Genomic DNA, 22,813 nt, shown 5'->3' with positions numbered 1-22,813 from the left:
CTTACAGAATACTGCTGATCGCAACTGCGAGCTCACTGCATTAGCTTTACTACACCTTGATTCAATCTCTCTCACTATATTACCATCCTGGGAGAACACACAACCTAAATACTTGAAATTATCGACCTGTTCTAGCTTTGTATCACCAATCTGACATTCAATTCTGTTGAATTTCTTACCTACTGACATCAATTTAGTCTTCGAGAGGCTAATTTTCATACCATACTCATTGCACCTATCTTCAAGTTCCAAGATATTAGACTGCAGGCTTTCGGCACAATCTGCCATTAAGACCAAGTCGTCAGCATAGGCCAAACTGCTTACTACATTTCCACCTAACTGAATCCCTCCCTGCCATTTTATACCTTTCAGCAGATGATCCATGTAAACTACGAACAGCAAAGGTGAAAGATTACAGCCTTGTCTAACTCCAGTAAGTATCCTGAACCAAGAACTCATTCTACCATCAATTCTCACTGAAGCCCAATTGTCAACATACATGCCTTTGATTGATTTTAATAATCTACCTTTAATTCCATAGTCCCCCAGTATGGCGAATATCTTTTCCCTCGGTACCCTGTCATATGCTTTCTCTAGATCTACGAAACATAAACACAACTGCCTATTCCTCGCGTAGCATTTTTCAATTACCTGGCGCATACTGAAAATCTCATCCTGACAGCTTCTCTGTGGTCTGAAACAACACTGGTTTTCATCCAACTTCCTCTCAACGACTGATCGCACCCTCCCTTCCAAGATGCCAGTGAATACTTTGCCTGGTATACTAATCAATGAGATACCTCGATAGTTGTTGCAATCCTTCCTGTTCCCTTGTTTATAGATAGGTGCAATTACCGCTTTTGTTCAATCTGAAGGTACCTTACCAACACTCCACGCTAATTTTACTACTCTATGAAGCCATTTCATTCCTGCATTCCCATTATACTTCACCATTTCAGGTTTAATTTCATCTATTCCTGCTGCCTTATGACAATGGAGTTTATTTACTATCCTTTCCACTTTCTCAAGCATTATTTCACCAACATCATTTTACTCCTCTCCATGAGCTTGCCTGTTTGGAACACCACCATGATGATTTCCTTTTACATTGAGAAGGATGTTCAAAATATTCCCTCCACCTCTCCAGTGATTCCCTGGGATATATTATGAGTTCACCTGAATTACTTAAAACACTGTTCATTTCCTTTTTCCCTCCCTTCCTAAGATTCTTTATTACTGTCCAGAAAGGTTTTCCTGCTGATTGACCTAGCCTTTCCAGGTTATTGCCAAAATCTTCCCATGACTTCTTTTTGGATTCAACAACTATTTGTTTCGCTCTGTTTCTTTCTTCTACGTACAAATCCCTGTCTGCCTCGGCCCTTGTTTGGAGCCATTTCTGATAAGCCTTCTTTTTACGTTTTCAGGTTGCTCTCACTTCATCATTCCACCAAGATGTTCCTAGGCATTCCCTTGCTGTTTCTACTACAGCATCCCTGTATGCCACCCATTCAATTTCTATATCCATAACCTGCTTACTGTCTACTGTTCGAAACTTCTCACTAATCATATCCATGTACTTCTGTCTAATTTCCTCGTCCTGGAGATTTTCTACCCTTATTCGTTTGCAGACAGATTTCACTTTCTCTACCCTAGGCCTAGAGATACTTAGTTCACTACGGATAAGATAGTGGTCTGTATCATCTAAAAAGCCGCGAAAAACTCGTACATTCCTAACAGATTTCCTGAATTCAAAGTCTGTTAAGATATAGTCTATTATGGATCTGGTACCCCTAGCCTCCCATGTGTAGCGGTGAATAGCCTTATGCTTGAAGAATGTGTTCGTAACAGCCAAACCCATACTAGCACAGAAGTCCAGCAAACGCTTCCCATTCCCATTAGCTTCCATATCTTCCCCACATTTACCAATCACCTTTTCGTATCCTTCAGTTCTATTCCCAACTCTCGCATTGAAATCGCCCATTAGCACTATTCTATCCTCGCTGTTGACCCTGACCACGATGTCACTCAATGCTTCATAAAACTTGTCAACTTCATCCTCATCTGCACTCTCACATGGTGAATACACGGACACAATTCTTGTCCTAATTCCTCCCACTGACAAATCTACCCACATCATTCGCTCATTTACGTGCCTAACAGAAACTATGTTGCGTGCAATGGTATTCCTGATAAAGAGCCCTACCCCAGACTCTGCCCTTCCCTTTTTAACATCCATCAAGTACACTTTATAATCTCCTATCTCTTCCTCATTATCTCCCCTTACCCGAATATCACTTACTCCTAGCACATCCAGATGCATCCTCTTTGCTGACTCAGCCAGTTCTACCTTCTTTCTTCCATAAGCCCCATTAATATTGATAGCTCCCCATCGAATTCCATTTCGTTCGCCAAGTTGTATCCAAGGAGTCCCTCGCCTGTCAAATGGGAGTGGGACTCCATTACTCCCATAGGTCCGAGGCTTGCTTAAAATGTTCTGAGCTCGGTAAATTCATGAAGCAGGATGCTGCCCTACTTGCACATAGTGCAAGTGAGGATCTCTCCTCTAACGGGTTATGGACCACCGGTGAATTATATAGTCCTAGCCGCCTGAGCACAAGAAGGGCCACGACTCAGAATATGTCCGAGATGCCCACTCCCATTCCATAGCAACTGGTATCCCGACTCTCAGGACCACTTACTAGGCCACTCAGCCGTTGCCCATGGTTCACGAACTAGGACTACTTTAGTAGTGACTAATAATAAATCATTGCATCTTCTACACCTATTGACTGTATCCATCCTAGTGGCAAGTGTAGCTCCAGTAAATTAAAATTAATAAAAGCCCTTCTGCGCTCTCCAGTAAGCCATGGCCGTTTGTCAGCTTTAGAAAGCTTTTCATTTGAGGAAGAAATTGTCAAAAACTTGGATCTCTGTCAGATGATAGATGCAGTTACGTGCCCACGCGAGTGTCAGCCATCTTGTAGCCCCTCTAGCATGTCCTGGAAGGAATGAGTGAATCAGACCGGCGATCACCTGCATGGCCTGAGGGCATGCCACGGCCTCTGCTTGTATTGTGTTTTATGTGTGGTGTCTCCGCGGACTCACATAAAGACAAAACCAGAAGGTTTGTATTCCGGTGATGTAGTCTTACATTCATAATACATAGAGTCGAAGCCTGTTCGGGTCGGATATTTCATTTATGTTAATTGTAACCGCGTGCAATCTTCCTCATTAGGCTGTTAAACTGGCAGCTGTGTTTTAGGATGTTGCTTACACTGCATAACCTGGTACACGGACCGCCTACTCCTGAAGCCTCGTGGCTGTCAGCAATCGGATACGGTATCCTCTTCACATGTTCTGGTCTCGTAATACAAACTGATGCGAACTTCCCTTTGCGTTTTCCAAAAATTCACGCAGAGCAGCCAGTATCCCCTCACCATACCACTCTATACTCGAGAGAGAAGGGCCTAGTCCCCGAGTGCGTTGTCTCTACGAGAGGAGGCAGCATCTGCTGTGTATAGGAAACTACTTGTTATTGTAGTAAGAGATTGTTCTCGAATCAGAAGAGTTAAAATCTACCACCCAGCTAAACCCTAGTATCCCTATTCAGAGAAAGTTAAACAACTTAAATAATGTCAGACTTAACTAGAGGTCCTATAGCCAGTAGCCTATGCTCGTAAGTTAAGAACCCCTAGGGCTCCTTTTAGTAGCTTCTTTCAACAATATTCCACCACTCTACCACCTACAGAGAAAGAAAAGTGCCACTGTTATTATATAATCCCACCGAGGACTGAGGTTGGAAAGGGCAGCGGGTTAGAAGAATGAGGCCACACAATTAGCCTAATGCACATTAGCCCATAGCCCATCTCATTAAAGTTAGTCTCATATAACCAATGAATATCGGCCATCTTGCCTTGGTAGTCCTAGCAAAGTTCTCCCCGGGTTAGTCCCATAAGATCCTATGTATACGCAAGAGCCCCTGTCCCAGAACGTCAAGTTATCACTACTTCAATAGTCAGCAGAGGGTTAAATCCTTGCCTCTGATGCATAGGACATAACAAGGAACACCAAAATTTCATTCCACTATTTGGCTAGCTGCATCATGGCAATGCGCCTCAGTTTCATTAGTAAACGTCTGCCTAGAACAGAGGTGCTCACGCTGAGTATTTCGTCCCGCGGGCACACAGCTCTCTAAGTCGGCAGGCAGACAGGCGATCAGTGTATTCTGTACAGTCACAGTGACGTGGTTACGTCACAAGTCGTGAAGGTTGGGGGAAGTTCTCCCAGTCGCTCTCGACCACTGCGGCGATACCAGAGTTTGAAATGGATGCAGAAAGTAATGAAAGAAAGAGGGCAGAAATCAATGTCATATTCAATTTAAATGGTTTTCCGTGGTTTCCCATTTTCACACCAGGCAAATGCTGCGGCTGTACCTTAATTAAGACCACGGCCGCTTCCTTCCCACTCCTAGCCCTTTCCTGTCCCATCGTCGCCGTAAGACCTATCTGTGTCGGTACGACGTAAAACAACTAGCATTTTCAATTTATGTTGTAAGAGGAAAGTTATGCATGTTCATTGCAGTTTATATATTTTGACCGGATACAAAGAGTTAGGCCAACAACCTCAAATATTTTTGTACTGTACCTAATGAATTACCATTTTCAATATTATATTTTAAGAGGTGCTTTAGTCTACTTTCTTTCTTTCTTAATCTGTTTACCCTCCAGGGTTGGCTTTTCCCTCGGACTCAGCGAGGGATCCCACCTCTATCGCCTCAAGGGCAGTGCCCTGGAGCGTGAGACATTGGGTCGTGGGATACAACTGAGGAAGACGACCAGTACCTCGCCGAGGCGGCCTCATCTGCTATGCCGAAAGGGGCTTTCGGGGGGGGGGGGAGATGGGAAGATGGGAAAGTATAGACTAGGCCGTGGCCTTAAGTTAGGTGCCATCCCGGCATTTGCCTGGAGGAGAAGTGGGAAACCACGGAAAAGCACTTCAAGGATTGATGAGGAGGGAATCGAACCCACTCTACTCTGTTGACGTCCCGACGCTGAGTGTACCTCGTTCTAGCCCTCGTATCTTTTCAAATTTCGTGGCAGAGCCTGGAGTCGAGCCCGAGCCTCCGGGGTTGAGAGCTAATCACACTCACCACTACACCACAGAGCCGGACAAGTGCTTTAGTAACATCATATATATACTGTATATAAAATAAGAGTTTTGTCTGTACATTGCTCAGAATTTGAAAAGAATGGTATTTCTGTATTGGTCATGTCCACAGTAACAAAGAAATGCATTTTTTACTTTTCCGAAACGTCTGTCTGTCTGTCTGTCTGTCTGTCTGTCTGTCTGTCTGTCTGTCTGTCTGTCTGTCTGTCTGTCTGTCTGTCTGTCTGTCTGTCTGTCTGTCTGTCTGTCTGTCTGTCTGTCTGTCTGTCTGTCTGTCTGTACACGCATCACTAGAAAACGGCTAAAGAGAATTTAATAAAAATAGGTATGCAAAGTCGAGGAATAAGTCGCTACAATCTAAGCCATAAATAATTTTATTCACGTTGATAGAAATGGTAGTTTAGGGAAAGACCTAAAATTTAATTCTTAATTATTTACGTCATTAGTGGTCCTATCTCATTGAAAACTGGTATACAAAGTTGGAGAATGAGCCACTATAATCTAAGCTATAAATAATTTTATTCATGCTGAATTAAATGGTAGTTTAGGGGAAGTCCTAAAATTTCATTCTCAAATATTTATGTTATTGGTGGTCCTATCGATAAATACTACATAACCAAAGTTATATATATAATTAAATTTCCGACCATTTATGTTTTATACATTTTACCGTACCGGCTATGATAACACAGATAGTCATGAATTTGTATTTTTGTTGCTAAGTCCATATATATTGACGCCGAGCCACAAGAAAATGAATTAACAGAACTTAATGAAAATCGGTATATAGAGTTGGGGAATAAGAAACTACAGTCTAAGCTATAAACAATTTTATTCACCCTTTTACACTTTTCACACTTTTGCTTAGTTAACTATACAACGAAGGTGTTCTAATCAGTAAAAGTTACAGAAATTATATACTGTGAACCAACTTCCTTCTTCTAGATATATTTTGTGTTGAATATTGATGACAGTTACGTATGCAGTGATGTTAAAAACATCCACAATTAAACTGTCTCTAGACTATTACTAGTATGAATGCTTTCTACAGTCTGGAAACGGTTGATCGCATCAACTGATTCCTGAGAAATCAATACTTGGAGAATTGTGTCCATTTCAATAATAATGTGATCCAAACGAACGTCGATCGATTTATCTAAAAATGTAAATCGTTCTAAGCCAGAGGTGCTCAGCAGGGCGCCCGTTGAGGCTAGCCCAGTGCGGCGAGTGGCCTGACGTAAATGCGGGCAGCTTACGTAGCAAGCATACGTCAGAGTGAAGCGCGAGATCGAACACACTTGGCAGGAAGTGAAGCTGTGTCGTTCGATTGTGACTACGAAGCTTTCCACCCCTACTCAGCAAAATGTTCCTTCGGGCACGGTATTAAAAATAAAATAATAGGCCTAACACAATAATGCCAAGGTAACCGACCTTTTTAACATATTCCGGTTTGATTTATACTGCGCTTGATATAAACAGTCAATTTTATTTTCGTATATTCATACATTCAAAGAAAACTGATACGTTATATATTTTTTGTTACAATTTACGAAGATACAAACCACGATTTACAATTCCTTGGATGGAGGTTACAGTATTTCCATTAAAACAAGTAACATTCCTGTTATTCATTCAGCAAAACGTAATATATTTACCTAACTCAACAAGTTTAATGCTTGATTTTGCACAGTGTTGTAGTGTTAAGTGACTTTCTCTGTTCACTGAATTTCTGAAAATAGTATTTAGAACGCATCAGGCCTCAGATGATAATAGCCTATCTAGAACGGGCGAGTTGTCCGTGCGGTTAGGGACGCACGGCTGTGAGTTTGCATCCGGCAGATAGTGGGGTCGAATCCCACTGTCGGCAGCCCTGAAGATGGTTTTCCGTAGTTTACCATGTTTACACCAGGCAAATACTGGGTCTGTACATTAATTAAGGACACGGCCACTTCCTTCCAACTCCTAGACCTTTCCTATCCCATCGCCGCTATAGGACCTATCTGTTTCGGTGCGACGTAAAGCCACTGGGAAAAAATAATATCTAGCCTTGAAATGGCGAGAGAGTTTCATCACGAGTAAGGATATAGATATTTACTATCCAAGATTAAAGTACAGCAATGTAAATGTATCTATCAAATCGATGTACAGTATGCCTTAAAATTAATAACCTAACTCATGTTATTTCCGGTAAGCATGATTGCATTGTTGAAGATAACTTTAACCGAAGCAACCCCCAACCACAGTTTACACACCTTAACTCCGTATTATATAAGAAAGTAGCTGATGTACCCGTGTTTCGCAACGGCATTCTACACTGTATACGGAGTCCTAGTGTACACGGTGTGAGCAAGATTGCATTAAATTACACAGCTCTTAACGTTACCCTGGAAACGCGACGGGGAAGTCACCAAACATCTTTTTTCGTATGAAGACTGAGGTAAGGAATTTTCACTGTAATGGTAGACCCGCTTGCATACCATCAGTCACAATCAGGTTAGGGAGTTTTCATTATAATGGTAGACACTCATTCCCCACCTGCCTTTTTACATCCTCAGAAAGACTGCCTTAGTGGTTTTTCCAATTGAAATGAACATAGGTCATTACAATGACGTCAGTAGGAATGGCGCTATTAAAAGCAATGCTTTCATACGAAATACTCGATCAAATGAAACACCACACATTTTCTCAGTTTTAACGAACAGTACTACACTGCCGATCTAACAGTCCAAAGTTCCAGAGCAGGAATGACCAAGCCGCAGACAGCCGTGATTCGTTAACACTCTTCGTCTTTTTCGGCGGGGAGAGGATCAAATAGTGGAGACTCCCAGGGCAAAAACTATGCCCTTTTACTAATCTATTTCCTAGGAGTACCCGATGAGTCGGAAAATATAAATTCACTACACTGGCAGCGGAGAAATCTGACTTGGAGGCAAATCTTTCCTCCAAGCCAGAGGAGAAACCCCCTCTTCACTGATAATTTGGAATAAAATGAATGTCGAATTTAGTAAAAGTGAAGAGGAAGAGGCTTTTCTTAAGAAATGGCTCTTTTCAGGGTTGAATTTTGATTTATTTAGTGAATTGTGGTGCTATAATTTGGAATAGGCCTAAATTGTTCCTCTAGACCAGGCCATACTACTACTACTAAGTCAGCCTGTGCCTTAAGTATGCACACTGTTCATTCAAAACAGTGCGTCAGAGTAGGGATCGAATAACTGGAATACTATGAAGAACCAGACTGTCACGTACCAGCTTGTATCAAAATTTGTATCAAAATTTCATTTATAGCATATGAAAATAACAACAATAGCTGGTGATCCGAGAGTATTCATAATTAATAAACAGGACGTAACAGGGAACACCAGAGTATTAATAAGATTAATTTTAGTCGCATTGGCAATTGAAATGTCACACGACGTTTAGTTCGGTTGTGTGAAGGCAATAAACCAAGTTTGAAGCATACGTGAATACAGCAACTTAAAACTAATACCATTACATTTTTTTAAAGAAATCGATGAGTGGCTCATAACTACCTCTGTGGATCAGTGGTAGAATGTCGGCCTCCGGATCCCAAGATAGCGGGTTCAAACCCTGCAGAGGTAGTCGCTTTTGAAGGGCGGAAAAAAGTCCATTCGACACTCCATGTCGTACGATGTCGGCATGTAAAAGATGTCTGGTGACACATTTGGTGTTTACCCGACAAAATTCATTAAATCTCAGTCATAGACGCCCAAGAGAGTTTCGGTTTACTCGATCTGCCATCTAGTGGGCCTAGAGTAAAACGGAACGTCGAAATTGACGAGCAGGCAGCCAGATGGCGTCAAATTAAAATGTCCGCATACGGTAGCTGAGGCCATACGATTATTATTATTATTATTATTATTATTATTATTATTATTATTATTATTATTATTATTATTATTATTATTATTATTAGTGGCTCATAAGTCATCTTAAGACGGCAGAAGGCAAGAAATTTGTTTACTTTAGATGAAATGTTTACCCCTGAAATATTGACTACTGTCTGCTTGCATACCAAGGTCAGTCATTACGTAAAACAATGTGATATCGGAATTAGAAAGATGTTTTTGAAGACTTTCGTGTGGAGCGTGGCATTGTATGGAAGTGAAACATGGACGATAACTAACTCAGAAAGAAAGAGAATAGAAGCTTTTGAAATGTGGTGTTACAGAAGAATGCTGAAGGTGTGATGGATAGATCGAATAACGAATGAAGAGATACTGAATCGAATTGGTGAAAGGAGATCGATTTGGGTAAATTTGACGAGAAGAAGACATAGAATGATAGGACACATCTTAAGACACCCAGGACTTGTTCAGTTGGTTTTTGAAGGAAGTGTAGGTGGTAAGAACGGTAAGGGTAGACCAAGGTATGAATATGACAAGCAGATTAGAGCAGATGTAGGATGCAATAGTTACGTAGAACTGAAAAGGTTGGCACAGGATAGGGTGGCATGGAGAGCTGCATCAAACCAGTCTATGGACTGATGACTCAAACAACAACAGCAGTATAAATATTTTCAATTTTATTTATTGTTATTTTAAGGGAGTGTACAGTTAATTATTTGTCTTTTTGTAACATTTTGTAGATATGTAGACCTATAATATTTATTTTGTGTATTTTTAGAAAAACTGTGGACGAATTTTATACGGTGCCATTAAATCAGTCCATGAAGATAGTCCAACATGAATATTTTAACAAATCAAGATGCATCGTGGTGTATATTTTTGGATATGAAACACGTCCGAGAGACGCCGCTACTGTCCAGGTCATCAATGGTGAGAATCATCTTATTATGTCATTGTTTCAGGTCACTGAATTTATCTTTGAAGGATAGTTCATAGTGCAATTAGAGAACAAACCAAACTTGTTGATATATGAGGTTTTACATGAAGCATTACATAATGGCTGCCTTACTTAGGACAAGAGTGTGTGTCATGTGAACAGTATTGAATATTCCACTACCAATATAGCAAACTAGTACCACTGTCACGAAATACAATACGTATTGCAAGTTCTCAACGCTCTATACCGAAGCCATGCAGCAGAAAGAGGGAAGGTGGGAATCGTACAGTAGCTCTTAAAAAAAATTAAAAAAGAATTAACCCATGCTATCGTATGTTCTTCACCTTTAATACTGCGTCAGACTTAATTTTAATTATTGCGAATTATAATTTCCGCCTCTGTGGTGTAGTGGTTAGTGTGATTACCTGCCACCCCCGGAGGCTCGGGTTCGATTCGCGGCTCTGACACGAAATTTGAAAAGTGGTACGAGGGCTGGAACGGGGTCCACTCAGCCTCGGGAGGTCAACTGAGTAGAGGTGGGTTCTATTCCCATCTCAGCCATCCTGGAAGTGGTTTTCCGTGGTTTCCCACTTCTCCTCCAGGCAAAGGCCGGGATGGCACCTAACTTAAGGCCTCGACCGTTTCCCTCTTCCTTATCTATCGCTTCCAATCTTCCCATCCCCCACCAAGGCCCCTGTTCAGGATAGCAGCTGAGGCCGGCTGGGCGAGGTACTGGTCATCCCCCAGTTGTATCCCCCGATCCAATGTCTCACGCTCCAGGACACTGCTCTTGAGGAGGTAGAGGTGGGATCCTTTGCTGACTCCGAGGGAAAAACCAACCCTGGAGGGTAAGCAGATTAAGAAAGAAAGAATTATAAATCACCTCCCATGCATATACAAAACCCTTTGGACACCCACAGCAAACATTATATCTATAGGTATCTATAGGTGGTACAGATGGAATGAAGTTCCCTGAGCGTAAATGACACTATAGCGAAAAGTAAATAACGGAATTATTACCTCATATTACTAACAGAGAAGAGATGTGTTTACAACGAATATCTGGGACCTACCAAACCACCCACAGAAGTAAATTTACTAGTATAACTTAAGATCATTAATGGCGCATCATCATTCATATTTTCTGCGGCTACTACCGCTGCCATTGGGTAGAATTTCATACAAGATGACGTCATTCCCAGAAACAGAAGAAAATATCCTAAACACTATGGGCTGGCTCAAAACAGATTCCCTGCTCTCTTCCAGAGGCCCTCTGCTTAACACCCCTGATCGTGTTGGACCAATGGCTTTTCTGTTACTAGCTAGGACGTCCGCAGACTAATTAAGAAATTATCGCACAAGAAAATTTCCTAAATAATGTGCTGACACAAAACGGAATCCCCTATACGCGGGGGTTCACTCTCTTCGAGACTGCGAAACAACTCTGAAGTGTTAGGCCAATGGTGTTCTGTCATAAGCTAGGACGTGGGCGCGCGCGCGTGAACAGACTAATAAAGGAATGCTGTACCTCAAACATGGCAGCGGGATTGTGCAGTTGACAGTCGCTCATTCCAGGTAGGAAAGGCGATATGAGCGCTGCTGGTGGAACATCTATGAAATATCAACAGGACATAGTGGTGAACATATTTAAGAATTATCAAGAAAAGAGTATTATGCTTCGTTATGCCAAAGCGATATGCTTGAGCTGTATTTGGAACATCTATCAGCTACAATGAGGGTTATTTATTCAACCTTTGCCCTGTAAGTTCCTGAGAAAACTGTATCTGGGAGAAACAATACCATTCATTTATAAATTCCTTGTTTTGAGCGACTGTACATATCTACAACTTGTTTTATTCTAACACCGTATGTTCATGTTTTAATGGCAAGCACATGCGTTCTAACCACTTTAATGTGTAATAAGAACATTATGTAAGATTAAATACACAACATCATTAATGACTGCATAATTGAACTTAATATAACATGTGCATATAAATTACACCGAGTGGCCAAAAGTCATGGGATGACACTGGATGTTATATTATTAACGAGCCGTTCCTTCGAGAGCCCTCAAAACTGCAGCAATACGGTGAGGCATCGACTCTACAAGGTATTAGAATAGTTCCGGAGGGATCTGGACCCACGCATCTTGCACTGCTACCCACATTTGGTCTTGTTAGTTGGTGCGGGGTTCATGGAGCGTACACCAGCAACGACAGCATACCATAAATGCTCGAATGGATTAAGATCGGTGGATCTGGATGGCCAATACATAGTCGTAACTTCACCGGAGTGCTCCTCAACAACCTGCGTGCCACCACAGAGCGATGACATGGCGCATTGTCCTGTTGAAACATGGCATCTTCAACAGGGTACTCTGGGACCAGAAAGGGATGCAGATGGTCAGAATGAATGACCACATAACGTGCACCAGTCAGCGCTCCCTCCAGCCGGACGATGGGGCCTACTTGCGACCATGAGAACGCCGCCCAGACCAGAAATGAGCCACCTCCCACCTGAACACAGCTTTGTTGACACGCAGGATCCATAGTTTCATGGGGCATACGCTACGTTCTCACGAGCCCATTAGCTAGTTTAACTGGAAGCGGGATTCATCGGACCATACCACATGCCTCCCCACTTCTATGGTCCATTGCAGACGTTCGTGGGCCCATGCACGTCGTTGAGCTCTGTGTCGAGGTGTCAGCAAAGGGACACGAGTTTGTCGTCGGCTGGTGAAACCTATGCGGTGCAGTTGCCTCCTTACAGTCCGGGTAGAAATGGGTGCCTGACTCCTAACATTTAATGGGCAGTGATCTGACTCGCAGTAGCCCGTCGACCGCCCAGTATGGTTCTGCAGAGGCTATGTGATGCCCGTTCTTTAAACACCTGTGGTCTTTCCTTGAGGCAGTTTACGTGGTAGTAACATTCTCTCTGCGATATTGAAGATACACTCTCGACACCGTTGACTTCGGAAACCCGAATTTGTGTGTAATCTCCGAAATGCTATGACCCATGCGCCGTGCGCCGATGATCATCCCGTGTTCAAAGTCGGTTAACTCACAACGTGTTACCATCTTCACAATACTGGTGTCTGTGACAGACTGCTCAGCTACGCCGCAGCTAGCCTCAATGCTCAGGGGTTATTCACGGCACATTTTCTGATGGGGCCCCCCTTCCAGTGACTATTGGCCCCTCGGTGTATGTCAATGTTTAACAAACTTTAATTAAGTAAATAAAATAAAGTGAAAATACGTCCAATTACATACTGAAAATGGCACAAAAATGTTGTATAAAGAAGTACTCTTTGATACAAATAAAAATATTCAGTCAAGTATTATTCTGGCACTTCAGTATCCTTTGTGAACTTTGGAATCCTTCTTCTCTCCATTTTCTCAGTACATGAATTCAGTGTATCAGAAAATAAAATCTCAGAATGCACTTAAAATTATAATCTAAAAAGGGGCTGCCTGTCCTTGGCGGTAAAGGCGTGCTCGGTTCACCCGGAAGGACGTGGGTTCGAATCCCCGTCAGGAAGTCGTAAAATTTATGAAACAGTATTTCCACTTCCTGAGGTGTACATGGCCCTGAGGTTCACTCAGCCTACACCAAAAATGAGCACCAGGTTAATTCCTGGGGGCAAAGGCGACCGGGTGTAGAGCTGACCACTCTATCCTATCAAGTGCCGAGGTTGAGGATAGTGGAAGCCTTTATCTTCCACCCCTCCAGAGGCCTTCATGGCCTGTTCAGAGATGACTTTGTTGTTATAATCTAAAACGTGGCTTCTCTGGTTTGGTTTGCATGCTTTCAATTTTCAAAATATTTTCTCTCAGACGTGTGTCGAGCCAAATATGCTGAACACTACCAGCAAACCTATGTAGGCGGGGAAATCCTTTTTGATATGCATCTTATTTTCATATCGGTATTTTAGATCCTTGATTCACTGCACTGATCTCTAATTGTAGGTCATAGTTAACGTTGTATACAGCCAAGTAATACACCCCCACACCCACCCACTTCAAGCCTTCCGCTTTGTTGGGGATATCACTAATAAATAAAACACTGAATCACTTTACTTCGTCATGGCTGCCATCTTTATTCTTACTTACTACAAACCAGTACAAAACAAAAGCATAAATACAAGCGATATGGCAGTTCCCAGTAGCTCCGCTAGATAGCAGGAGCTCATACTTGAAATACTAAACTATGTACAGGGCGATTGCATATCCAAATCACATAACGCCGTTGGAGTGTGTACGAGTCCTTTTCTATGAATCTCCAACATCCTCCCCACCCTGGTCTATCTCGAGTGGGATGACCAGCTGGACAGGTCGTGTCACATTGTTTCCGTCCGAGGTGCGAAGAATAACCGTTCTAGTTCTCCCGTCACGTCCTTCGCGTAATTCTTCGACCCGTGCTTTATTCCACATGTGTCTTGGGCGTGTATCCTCTTGTAGTAAAACTACGTCACCGACTCTGATTCTTGACCCGTGGTCTCTGGGCTGGCGAACTTCGTGAAAATTCCGTAATAGTAGCAAATACTCTTTACTCCAACGCTTCCAGAAGTCGTCAGTCATTCGCTGGAGTAGTCTGAAGGTTCTATCAAGGTCTCTCCTAGGTGGTTCTGGTCCAGTAGGTATCGTGGTGAGTCGATCGCCAACGAGGAAGTGGGCTGGAGTCAATACACCACCATTGTCATCATGTTGCGTCAAGGGTCTTGTGTTTAATACGGCTTCTATGCTAGTCAAAACAGTCCGTAGCCCTTCATCATCAATAGTGGAACGTCCAAGTATTTTCCGTAGACATCGCTTGGTGAGGCCAATTAGTCTTTCCCACCATCCTCCCCACCAAGCGGCACGTGGGGCAATGAACTTCCATGTGATACCTTGCTGGGCCATATAGTGGTGTGTCCGTGCCGCTGTCAGTTCTCTCCACAAGTCTGTTAACTCTGCGTTCGCTGAATGGAATGTCTGAGCGTTGTCGCTGTAGATCGTGTGTGGTATACCACGTCGGCCTATAAACCTCTGCAAGGCCTGTAGGAATTTGTCTGTCGACATGTCACCGCACAGTTCCAAGTGTAAGGCACGCGTTGTTGCACAGGTGAATAATGCAATGTAGGCTTTCTTCATGAGGTTGCCAGAAGTAACGTACAGTGGTCCTGCGAAGTCTAGTCCCGTTACTTCGAATGGTCTGGAAGGACGTAGACGATCCAGAGGAAGTGGTGCTTCTAATTCCGTCGGTCTCCTCTGCTGAACAACTTTACACGGAAGGCAAGTGTGTAAGACCTTCTTGATTGTTTGGCGTGCTCGCAAGATCCAGAATTCTGTGCGTAGTTCAGTTAGGATAGCTGAAACACCTAGATGGTGAAGTCTTATGTGAGTTTGTTTTATCAGAAGTTTACAGAAAGCGTGTGAGCCATCCAGAAGTATTGGGTGCTTTTCGTTGTTCGAGATGTCTGCGTGTTGTAGCCGTCCGCCTAGTCGAAGGATACCATGTTGTAGAAATGGATTGTAGCGAAAGATCTTCGAAGCTCGTGCTAGTGGAAGATTATTCTTCAGGGCTTGCAGTTAGAAGCAAAGCATTACCGTTGAACTTGCTTTATCCAGTACGTTCTTGCTTCTTCCATTTCTGAGGCTGTGAAGTTGTGACAATACTTGGTTTTCTCCTTCAAACATTTCACGAATCGTAGAATCCACGCGGTAACTCGTAAAAGTTTCCAGTATGTACTAAATCGTGAGGCAGCAAACAATGGTTCTGGGGTGGTGGTTGCAAGAACTTGAGTGGTCTTCCTTTCCTCAGGTAGAGTCATATTAGTGGGGGTGACATCTTTGGGCCATGAGTAGGAAGGTCCATTCAACCACGAAGGTCCGTGCCACCATGAGTCCAAGGACTCCAGTTGGTGTGCTTGAAGTCCTCTAGAAAGGTGGTCAGCTGGGTTGTTGATTCCGGGACAGTGTCTCCACTGACTGGACGTGGTATGAGTCAAAATTTCAGTCACTCGGTTACAGACAAATGTCTTCCAACGGTTGGGATTACTTCTTATCCACCCTAGTGTGACTGTAGAATCGCTCCATAACGTGGCAGGGATGGACGTTATTCCAGTGGCTTCGTAAAAATAATGTAGAAGTCGGGATCCGACCAAGGCTGCTAACAATTCGAGCCTGGGAAGAGTCACTTTCTTCACAGGGGACAGTCTGGCCTTGCTGCAAACTAAACGAACAGTGTAAGCGTCGTCAACAAGTGACCGGACGTACAATGCGGCGCCGTATGCTCTTTCGGAGGCGTCGCAAAACACGTGCAGTGATATGTCTGTACTGGAATTTGAAATGGCAATCCATCGTGGTATCCGGATTGGAGAGAGGTACTGTAGGTGTGAGAGCCAATCGTTCCATCGATGGGCGAGATTAGGTGGTAAAATTTCTTTCCATGCCAGTCCTAGGCACCAAGTATCTTGGAAAAGGATTTTGGCAGTGATTGACACGGGTGAAAATAGTCCAAGTGGGTCGTAGAAGCGGGCGGTGGCTTTCAGTAACTGTCGTTTAGTTGCTGGCTGTGTGGATAGTTTTGCAGTGACGTCACCTGGGGTTGTAAAGAGTTGGTCTGATTCCGCATTCCAGTCGATACCTAATACTCGTGTCTGCAGTACAACTTCTCGAGTTTCTGCTTTCCAAATGTGCATTAATGGCAAGGAATTCGTGATCCATTTGGAGAGTGGGAGTCGAATGTGGCGCATGAGGGCTGTCAGTTCATAATAAAGAGTAACGGCCGCATTGTCGTCTTCTACGCTGGCAGTGAAGTCATCCATAAATGTGCAAGCATCTAGGAGAGGCGCTGCCGTGGGATAAGTGTTGTAGTGTAGGGTAGCTAGTTCACGGAGAATGGCTGAGAGGAGGAACGGGCTACAGGTGAGGCCAAAGGGTAGGCGGGTGAATCGGTACGTTACGACGTCCTCTGTTGTCGTGTAGATTCCGTCTGTAGTAGTTTCGATGCGGTACCAAAGAAATCTGGTGAGATCTCTATCTTTTTCGTCGAGGGCTAGCTGGAGGAACGCCTGGGTACCGTCACATGCGATGGCCTTTCGATGCAATCGAAACCTTAAGAGGGTGGCAAAAATTTCGGGTAGGAGATCTGGACCCATGTGGAGGGTATCGTTGAGGGATGGGAATCCTGGTTCGTGAGAGGAAGCGTCGTACACTATTCTCCATTTAGTGGCATCTCGTTTCTCCTTCTTAACGGCATGGTGTGGCAGATAAAACATATTTCCAGGGATTGCGGTATCGGGGGCTAGTTCCACTTGCTCTCGAAGCACGTAGTCCAACATTAGCGTCTGATACATGTTCTTGAAAGTTGCGTCTTGATGTAGCCGTCTCTGTAGTGTTCGAAACCTTGCCTCGGTTGTTGCCAAATTATCGGATAAGACTATATCCCGTTTGCGAGGAAGGGATACGACTCTTCGTCCGTCGTGGATGCGGTAATTGTCGTGGAACTCTTGAAGAATAGCAGCATCTGTGTCGTCTAGTTGTCTGTGTTTCGTCTCTCGAATGCCGATTGTCTCGAGGTCCCAAAAACGTCGCATGGAGTCGTCAGATATCTCATCATTGTTGACTGAGACGTGGTTCGTCATGACATGATTGACAGTGGTACCAGAACGGTTTCCTGTGAGGACCCAACCGAAGATTGTTGGAAGTAGGACTAAAGAGGGTGTGATGGGTTGTGGTGGATCTAGTTTCACGACTTTCCAATAATTGTCTGCACCAATAAGGATTTCAATCGGCAAGTCATCTGCGTCGTTGGTTTTTGGATCAGCGAGTGGCAGACTGCTGTGGTTAAGAGTGACTGCTGGGTGAGATGAATAAGTGTTGGCACTTTCGAAAGCTGTGATAGTGACGGCGGTTTTTGTCGAAAATCCGATAATTTCAAATTGGGTGAGTCGACGTGGCTGAAAGCTATTGCTAGTTGTTTCGAAGGCTGTGACTGCTAGGTCTCGAGTACAGATTACTGGTAGCTGTAGAGTGTCCAATAATGACGTGGCAATAAAACTTGATTGACTTCCGGCGTCTAGGAGGCATCGTGTGATTTTGTGTGTCCCTGTTGGTCCTTGTATCTGAACACGGGCTGTCTGCAGAAATGAAAAACTGGGTGGCCCTGTTTCAATCTTTCCGACAGAAGTTGACTGGGATTGGCTCTGGTTGCAGATGGACACGTGGTGAAGTTGTTTGCATTTAGAGCATGACACTCTGCCCTTCTTGTTGCAGTTCTGGACGTTGTGACCTCGATTGAGGCACAGAAAGCATCTTTTGGAGAGTTTCAGCTTCTCCATCCTAGCTTGGGGTAGGACTACTTGTGTGCATCCCTGTGCCCAGTGACCTCTGCTTTCGCAGAAGGCACAAAATGGTGTTATTGTGGGCTTGTTCTGCTCCCTTCTTAACTTTTGTGGCTTAGTACTGACTTGGAGAGCAGCTGCTGTAGGTTGGTAAAGTGATGGAAGTGCGATGCTGGTCTCTCCCCTGAGTTTCTGAGTGCTAAGGGCCGCTTCTACCTCCTCACGAAGAAATTCTATCAGAGACATCATATGACCTTCGGGGATTTTATTGCGCTTTGCGTGAATTAGCCAACGTGTGCAGATTGCCGCTGGGAAAGCTCGTAAAATCGTCGGGGCAATCACGCGTCCGTAAACATTAATGTCTTCGCCGAGCGCCTTGAGGGCTTGAACTCTACGGTGGCACTCCAGGTATGTCACGTTGAGATCATCAGGATTCTCTGATAATGTGGGTGGTAAATTCTCCAGGTAGTTCAGATGAGCCTGAATTATTTTATCCTTGTCACCATAACGTTCAGTAAGTAAAGTCTTGACCTGGGCGTACGTTTCTGAACTAAGTGCTATACCATCGACGAGTTGCTTGGGTTCCCCTCGTAGATATCCTCGTAATAACACGTGCTTGCTAATGTCTGGAATCGTGGTGTTGTTGTCAACTGCTGTCTCGAACTGTTCCCAGAAACGAGACCAGGACTCTATGTCACCTGAGAATGGCTCAATGTGTATTGTCGGGAGTTTAAATTCTGGAACAACTGGGGGTGGAACATAATAGCTAGAACTGGGAATGCATGCTGACGCATTGGCCTCTGCTGGTTTCCGTGTAAGAACTTTGTTGGCATGCTGTATAGCTCTTGTTGCACTGTCGACATAGTTTTCACATGCCTGTACATCTGTTTCATAATCTGTGTCGGGTAACTGGTCGTGTATAACATCATCTGAGGAAACTAATAATTGCAAAGTGTTCTGAAGTCTATCACGAAGATATTCTATTTCGTCATAGTCTGGTGTACTTGTTTTGTCTTTTAAAAGATTGACAAAGCGCGTTAAATTAGCTCGCAGAGTACTTCGCTTTCTTTTCAGAAGGGACAGGTCTTGTATAGACATCGCTGAGGGTGTGACAAACTGGCGATTTATGACGGCTGAGGAGGGGGTGCAGATGAACGTGCTGCAGGCAGGGCTTTGTTCCCGTGACAGTAGGTAGTTGGGCCTGTAATAGTACTTCTTGTTTCCAGTAGGTGGCAGCACTTGTCACACAGACCGGCGTGGAGTTGTTTTAGAAAGAACGATATTCTTGAAGCATGCAGAAATAATATCTACACCAATGCAATAATGCCGTATAATCCCCATATAGCATGCTACGTTAGTGATTCAGTACATTGTATCTCAGAAGAAAGAACTGTTCTACTCATCGTGATCCTGGGTCGAGTGGCGTGATGAAACATTCCTTTTACAGGAGATCCGTGGTTACTTGGCGTGAAAGTTCTCCAAATCTTGAAAGTTCGTGATGAAACGTATCGTAACTTGAACAGATGGGTTATTTCGGCACCATAAATGTTGGGGATATCACTAATAAATAAAACACTGAATCACTTTACTTCGTCATGGCTGCCATCTTTATTCTTACTTACTACAAACCAGTACAAAACAAAAGCATAAATACAAGCGATATGGCAGTTCCCAGTAGCTCCGCTAGATAGCAGGAGCTCATACTTGAAATACTAAACTATGTACAGGGCGATTGCATATCCAAATCACATAACGCCGTTAGAGTGTGTACGAGTCCTTTTCTATGAATCTCCAACACGCTTAACGGCTCAGTTGCTTCTTGTGTTTTGTCATCCGACGACACAAGTTAGAGATTTGGTTAAGCCATGTCTACCTCTCAGTCCCGGTTTTCCTGACATGGGTTCGAGATGAGGTGAGATTAAATTATATGGCATGATTTTACGGCCGAATGCCCTTCGTGACACCAACATTGGTTGAAGATGAAATGAATGATAATGAATAAATTTGGGGAAGGAGGTGGAAGGAATCGCTTGTTGTCTAAGATTAGTAACTGTCCCAGCATTTGCATGGAAGTGAAAATGGAACACAACAGGAAACCATTCTCAGGACAGCCGACGGTGGGACGGTGGGTGGAATTGATCAGAACTCGAACCTCAAACTTGCGGGTTGAAAGCCAGCTGCCAAGCTGCCCCTTAGGTTCAGCTGATTGACAGATTGAATAAGAGAACTGTCACGAACACATGTACTGTACTTAGTATTCGCTGTTGGAAGTGAGGTTTATGATCACTCATTAAATCAGTGCCAATGAGTTCTTGTAGGAATGACGTCGACTCTTGGCACACTGTTTGTGAAACGATGTACGTCGTTATGTAGCTTAAGTATCATATTAGGCCTGCTACGTAACTGGCGTTGGAAAATAGAGGGTTCTAGAATAGTAATTTATTTTGCATATCTGAATCCAAGGAACTCAGCATTAGTCTCTTCCTTCTTATGATCAGTTCTTCAAAAACTTGGAACCCCATGCATTAAATTGAAGACTGAAAATTTGAATTCCTTTTACTTTACTTTTAGTGTATTTTATTTATTATACATATGACACCAACAGAGATATTCACCGTGGATTTTATAAAACATAAATACATTATAAAGAACATGAATTGTAAAACAACAAGAAAATACTATTCAAAATATGAAAACATAAGAGAAAAAACACGACAAGACAATAAATTCAGTAAATTTAGCATTAATAGTTCAGGGTGGGGCAGAGTGGACTCCCTAGTTTCAATAAATCACTGAAGAGCGTGCACGTGAGTAAGCGGAGTGGGAGTAGTAGCATTTGGTGGGGGAAAAGACGCCATTTTAGTAGTCACCATGCCGTGGACTGGCGAGCATCGTGGTTTTGTACTCGAAACGTTTTTTTTAAAAATAACGATAGTGTGGTGGCGACGCAGAGGGCATTTCGTAGGCGGTTTGGTAGCAAAATTTTCGTTACTGGGCAGCTGAAAACCCACGCAATCTTCACCAAAGACCTCTTCATTCACCAAAAGTGACTGTGTGGTGTGCTGTGTCCTCCATAGGCATTATTGGCCCCTACTTTTTTGAATCGGAAGATGCAACCGTTACTGTGAACGCTGTGCGCTATTGTGAGATGTTGGAGAACTTTTTCTTCCCCAAAATGGAAGAGTATGGTGAGGCAATGGAAATGGAAGCCTTTTGATTTCAACAGGATGGTGCCACGGCTCATACCGCCCGTCGCTCTCGCTAACTTCTGCAAGAACAGTTTCCCGGCCGCGTGATCTCATTACGAGGGGATGTTTCATGGCCCCCTCGATCCCCCGATTTAAGCCCATGCGATTATTTTCTTTGGGGTTATCTCATATCTGAGGTTTATAAAGTTCGACCAAGGATCGTGGAAGCCCTTAAGGAAGCAATTGCTGATGTCATCGCTGAAATAACGCCAGATATGCTGCGCAGAGGTTTTGAAAACTTTATTGAACGGCTGAATATGTGCGTCGCTCGTCAAGGTCGTCACCTGGACGATATCATTTTTAGAATGAAATAAAAAAATGGCATTGTATGTAGATGTCAGAAATAAAAAGCTTTTGTAATAATCTTGTACGGTTTTTATACAGTTGACCCATCAAATCAGGGAGCCCACTCTGCCCCACCCTGTATCATACACATATCAATTTTTTAATGTAATATTTTAACAAAAACCTGTTATTGGCCTACCCCATTTTTATTTATACTAACTACTAGATGATACAATATTTGATTTTTTATCAGAAGATGTTACCTGTGTGAAACTGCAGTTTCCACATGATGCATGAATTCTCGAAGAGTCATTGTGAAATAATTCTTGGATTACATACAGCAATTTTGTTAAAAAGATTACACATTCTGACTATTGGAGAATTTTTGTGACTCACTGTTTTAGAGTGTTCACAATTAAACGTAGGTCTTGTCCTGAAATTTGCACTTTTCACATTAAAATTCACTCTAGCAAGTAACCAACTGTCATCACTCACATTATTTACAATTTTGTACAAAAATATTTGTTGCAGAGTATCCCTTCTATTACATAATGAAGAAAGTTTAAATTCATTTAGCAAGTAATTGTTTGAGACTTTTTCTTTTAGTGCTGAAGTATGATGCGTTTTGTAGTATAGAATGAGAAAAACCTTTTTCTGAATCTTTTCGATTTTATTTATATGGGACTGATAATGAGGTGTCGAAACAACACATGCATATTCAAGTTTAATACGCACAAATGCATTATAGAGAGTAATTAATGTACCAACATTTTTAGTTCCCTGGAATTCCAAACCACAAAACCTAAGGATCTATAAGCTTCATTTGTAATTTTTCAGTGTGTCCTGTGAAGGGCTATGTACTGTCCATTAAAATTCCCAATTATTTTACTAAATTAAACCTTCCTAAAACAGTGTTATTCATTTTACATTCAAATAGAACTGTCGACTTATTCCTGGAAAAGGTTACTGTGAGACACTTATTGAT

At 43.0% G+C, this 22,813-nt stretch overlaps 1 protein-coding gene across 1 annotated transcript in view; it reads left to right on the top strand.

The window, feature by feature from the left end:
• The window catches only part of LOC136861400 (phospholipase A1 member A), a 121,111-nt gene that overhangs the window by 47,613 nt on the left and 50,685 nt on the right, over positions 1 to 22,813 (top strand). The window contains exon 4 of the mRNA XM_067138819.2: positions 9,811 to 9,962. Coding sequence (XP_066994920.2) covers positions 9,811 to 9,962 — 152 coding nt within the window. The remainder of the gene's footprint in view (positions 1 to 9,810; positions 9,963 to 22,813) is intronic.

This window comes from Anabrus simplex, chromosome 1 (genome assembly GCF_040414725.1).
Source record: "Anabrus simplex isolate iqAnaSimp1 chromosome 1, ASM4041472v1, whole genome shotgun sequence".
Lineage (NCBI taxonomy): Eukaryota > Metazoa > Arthropoda > Insecta > Orthoptera > Tettigoniidae > Anabrus > Anabrus simplex.
This window is presented reverse-complemented; position numbering and strand designations above follow the sequence as displayed.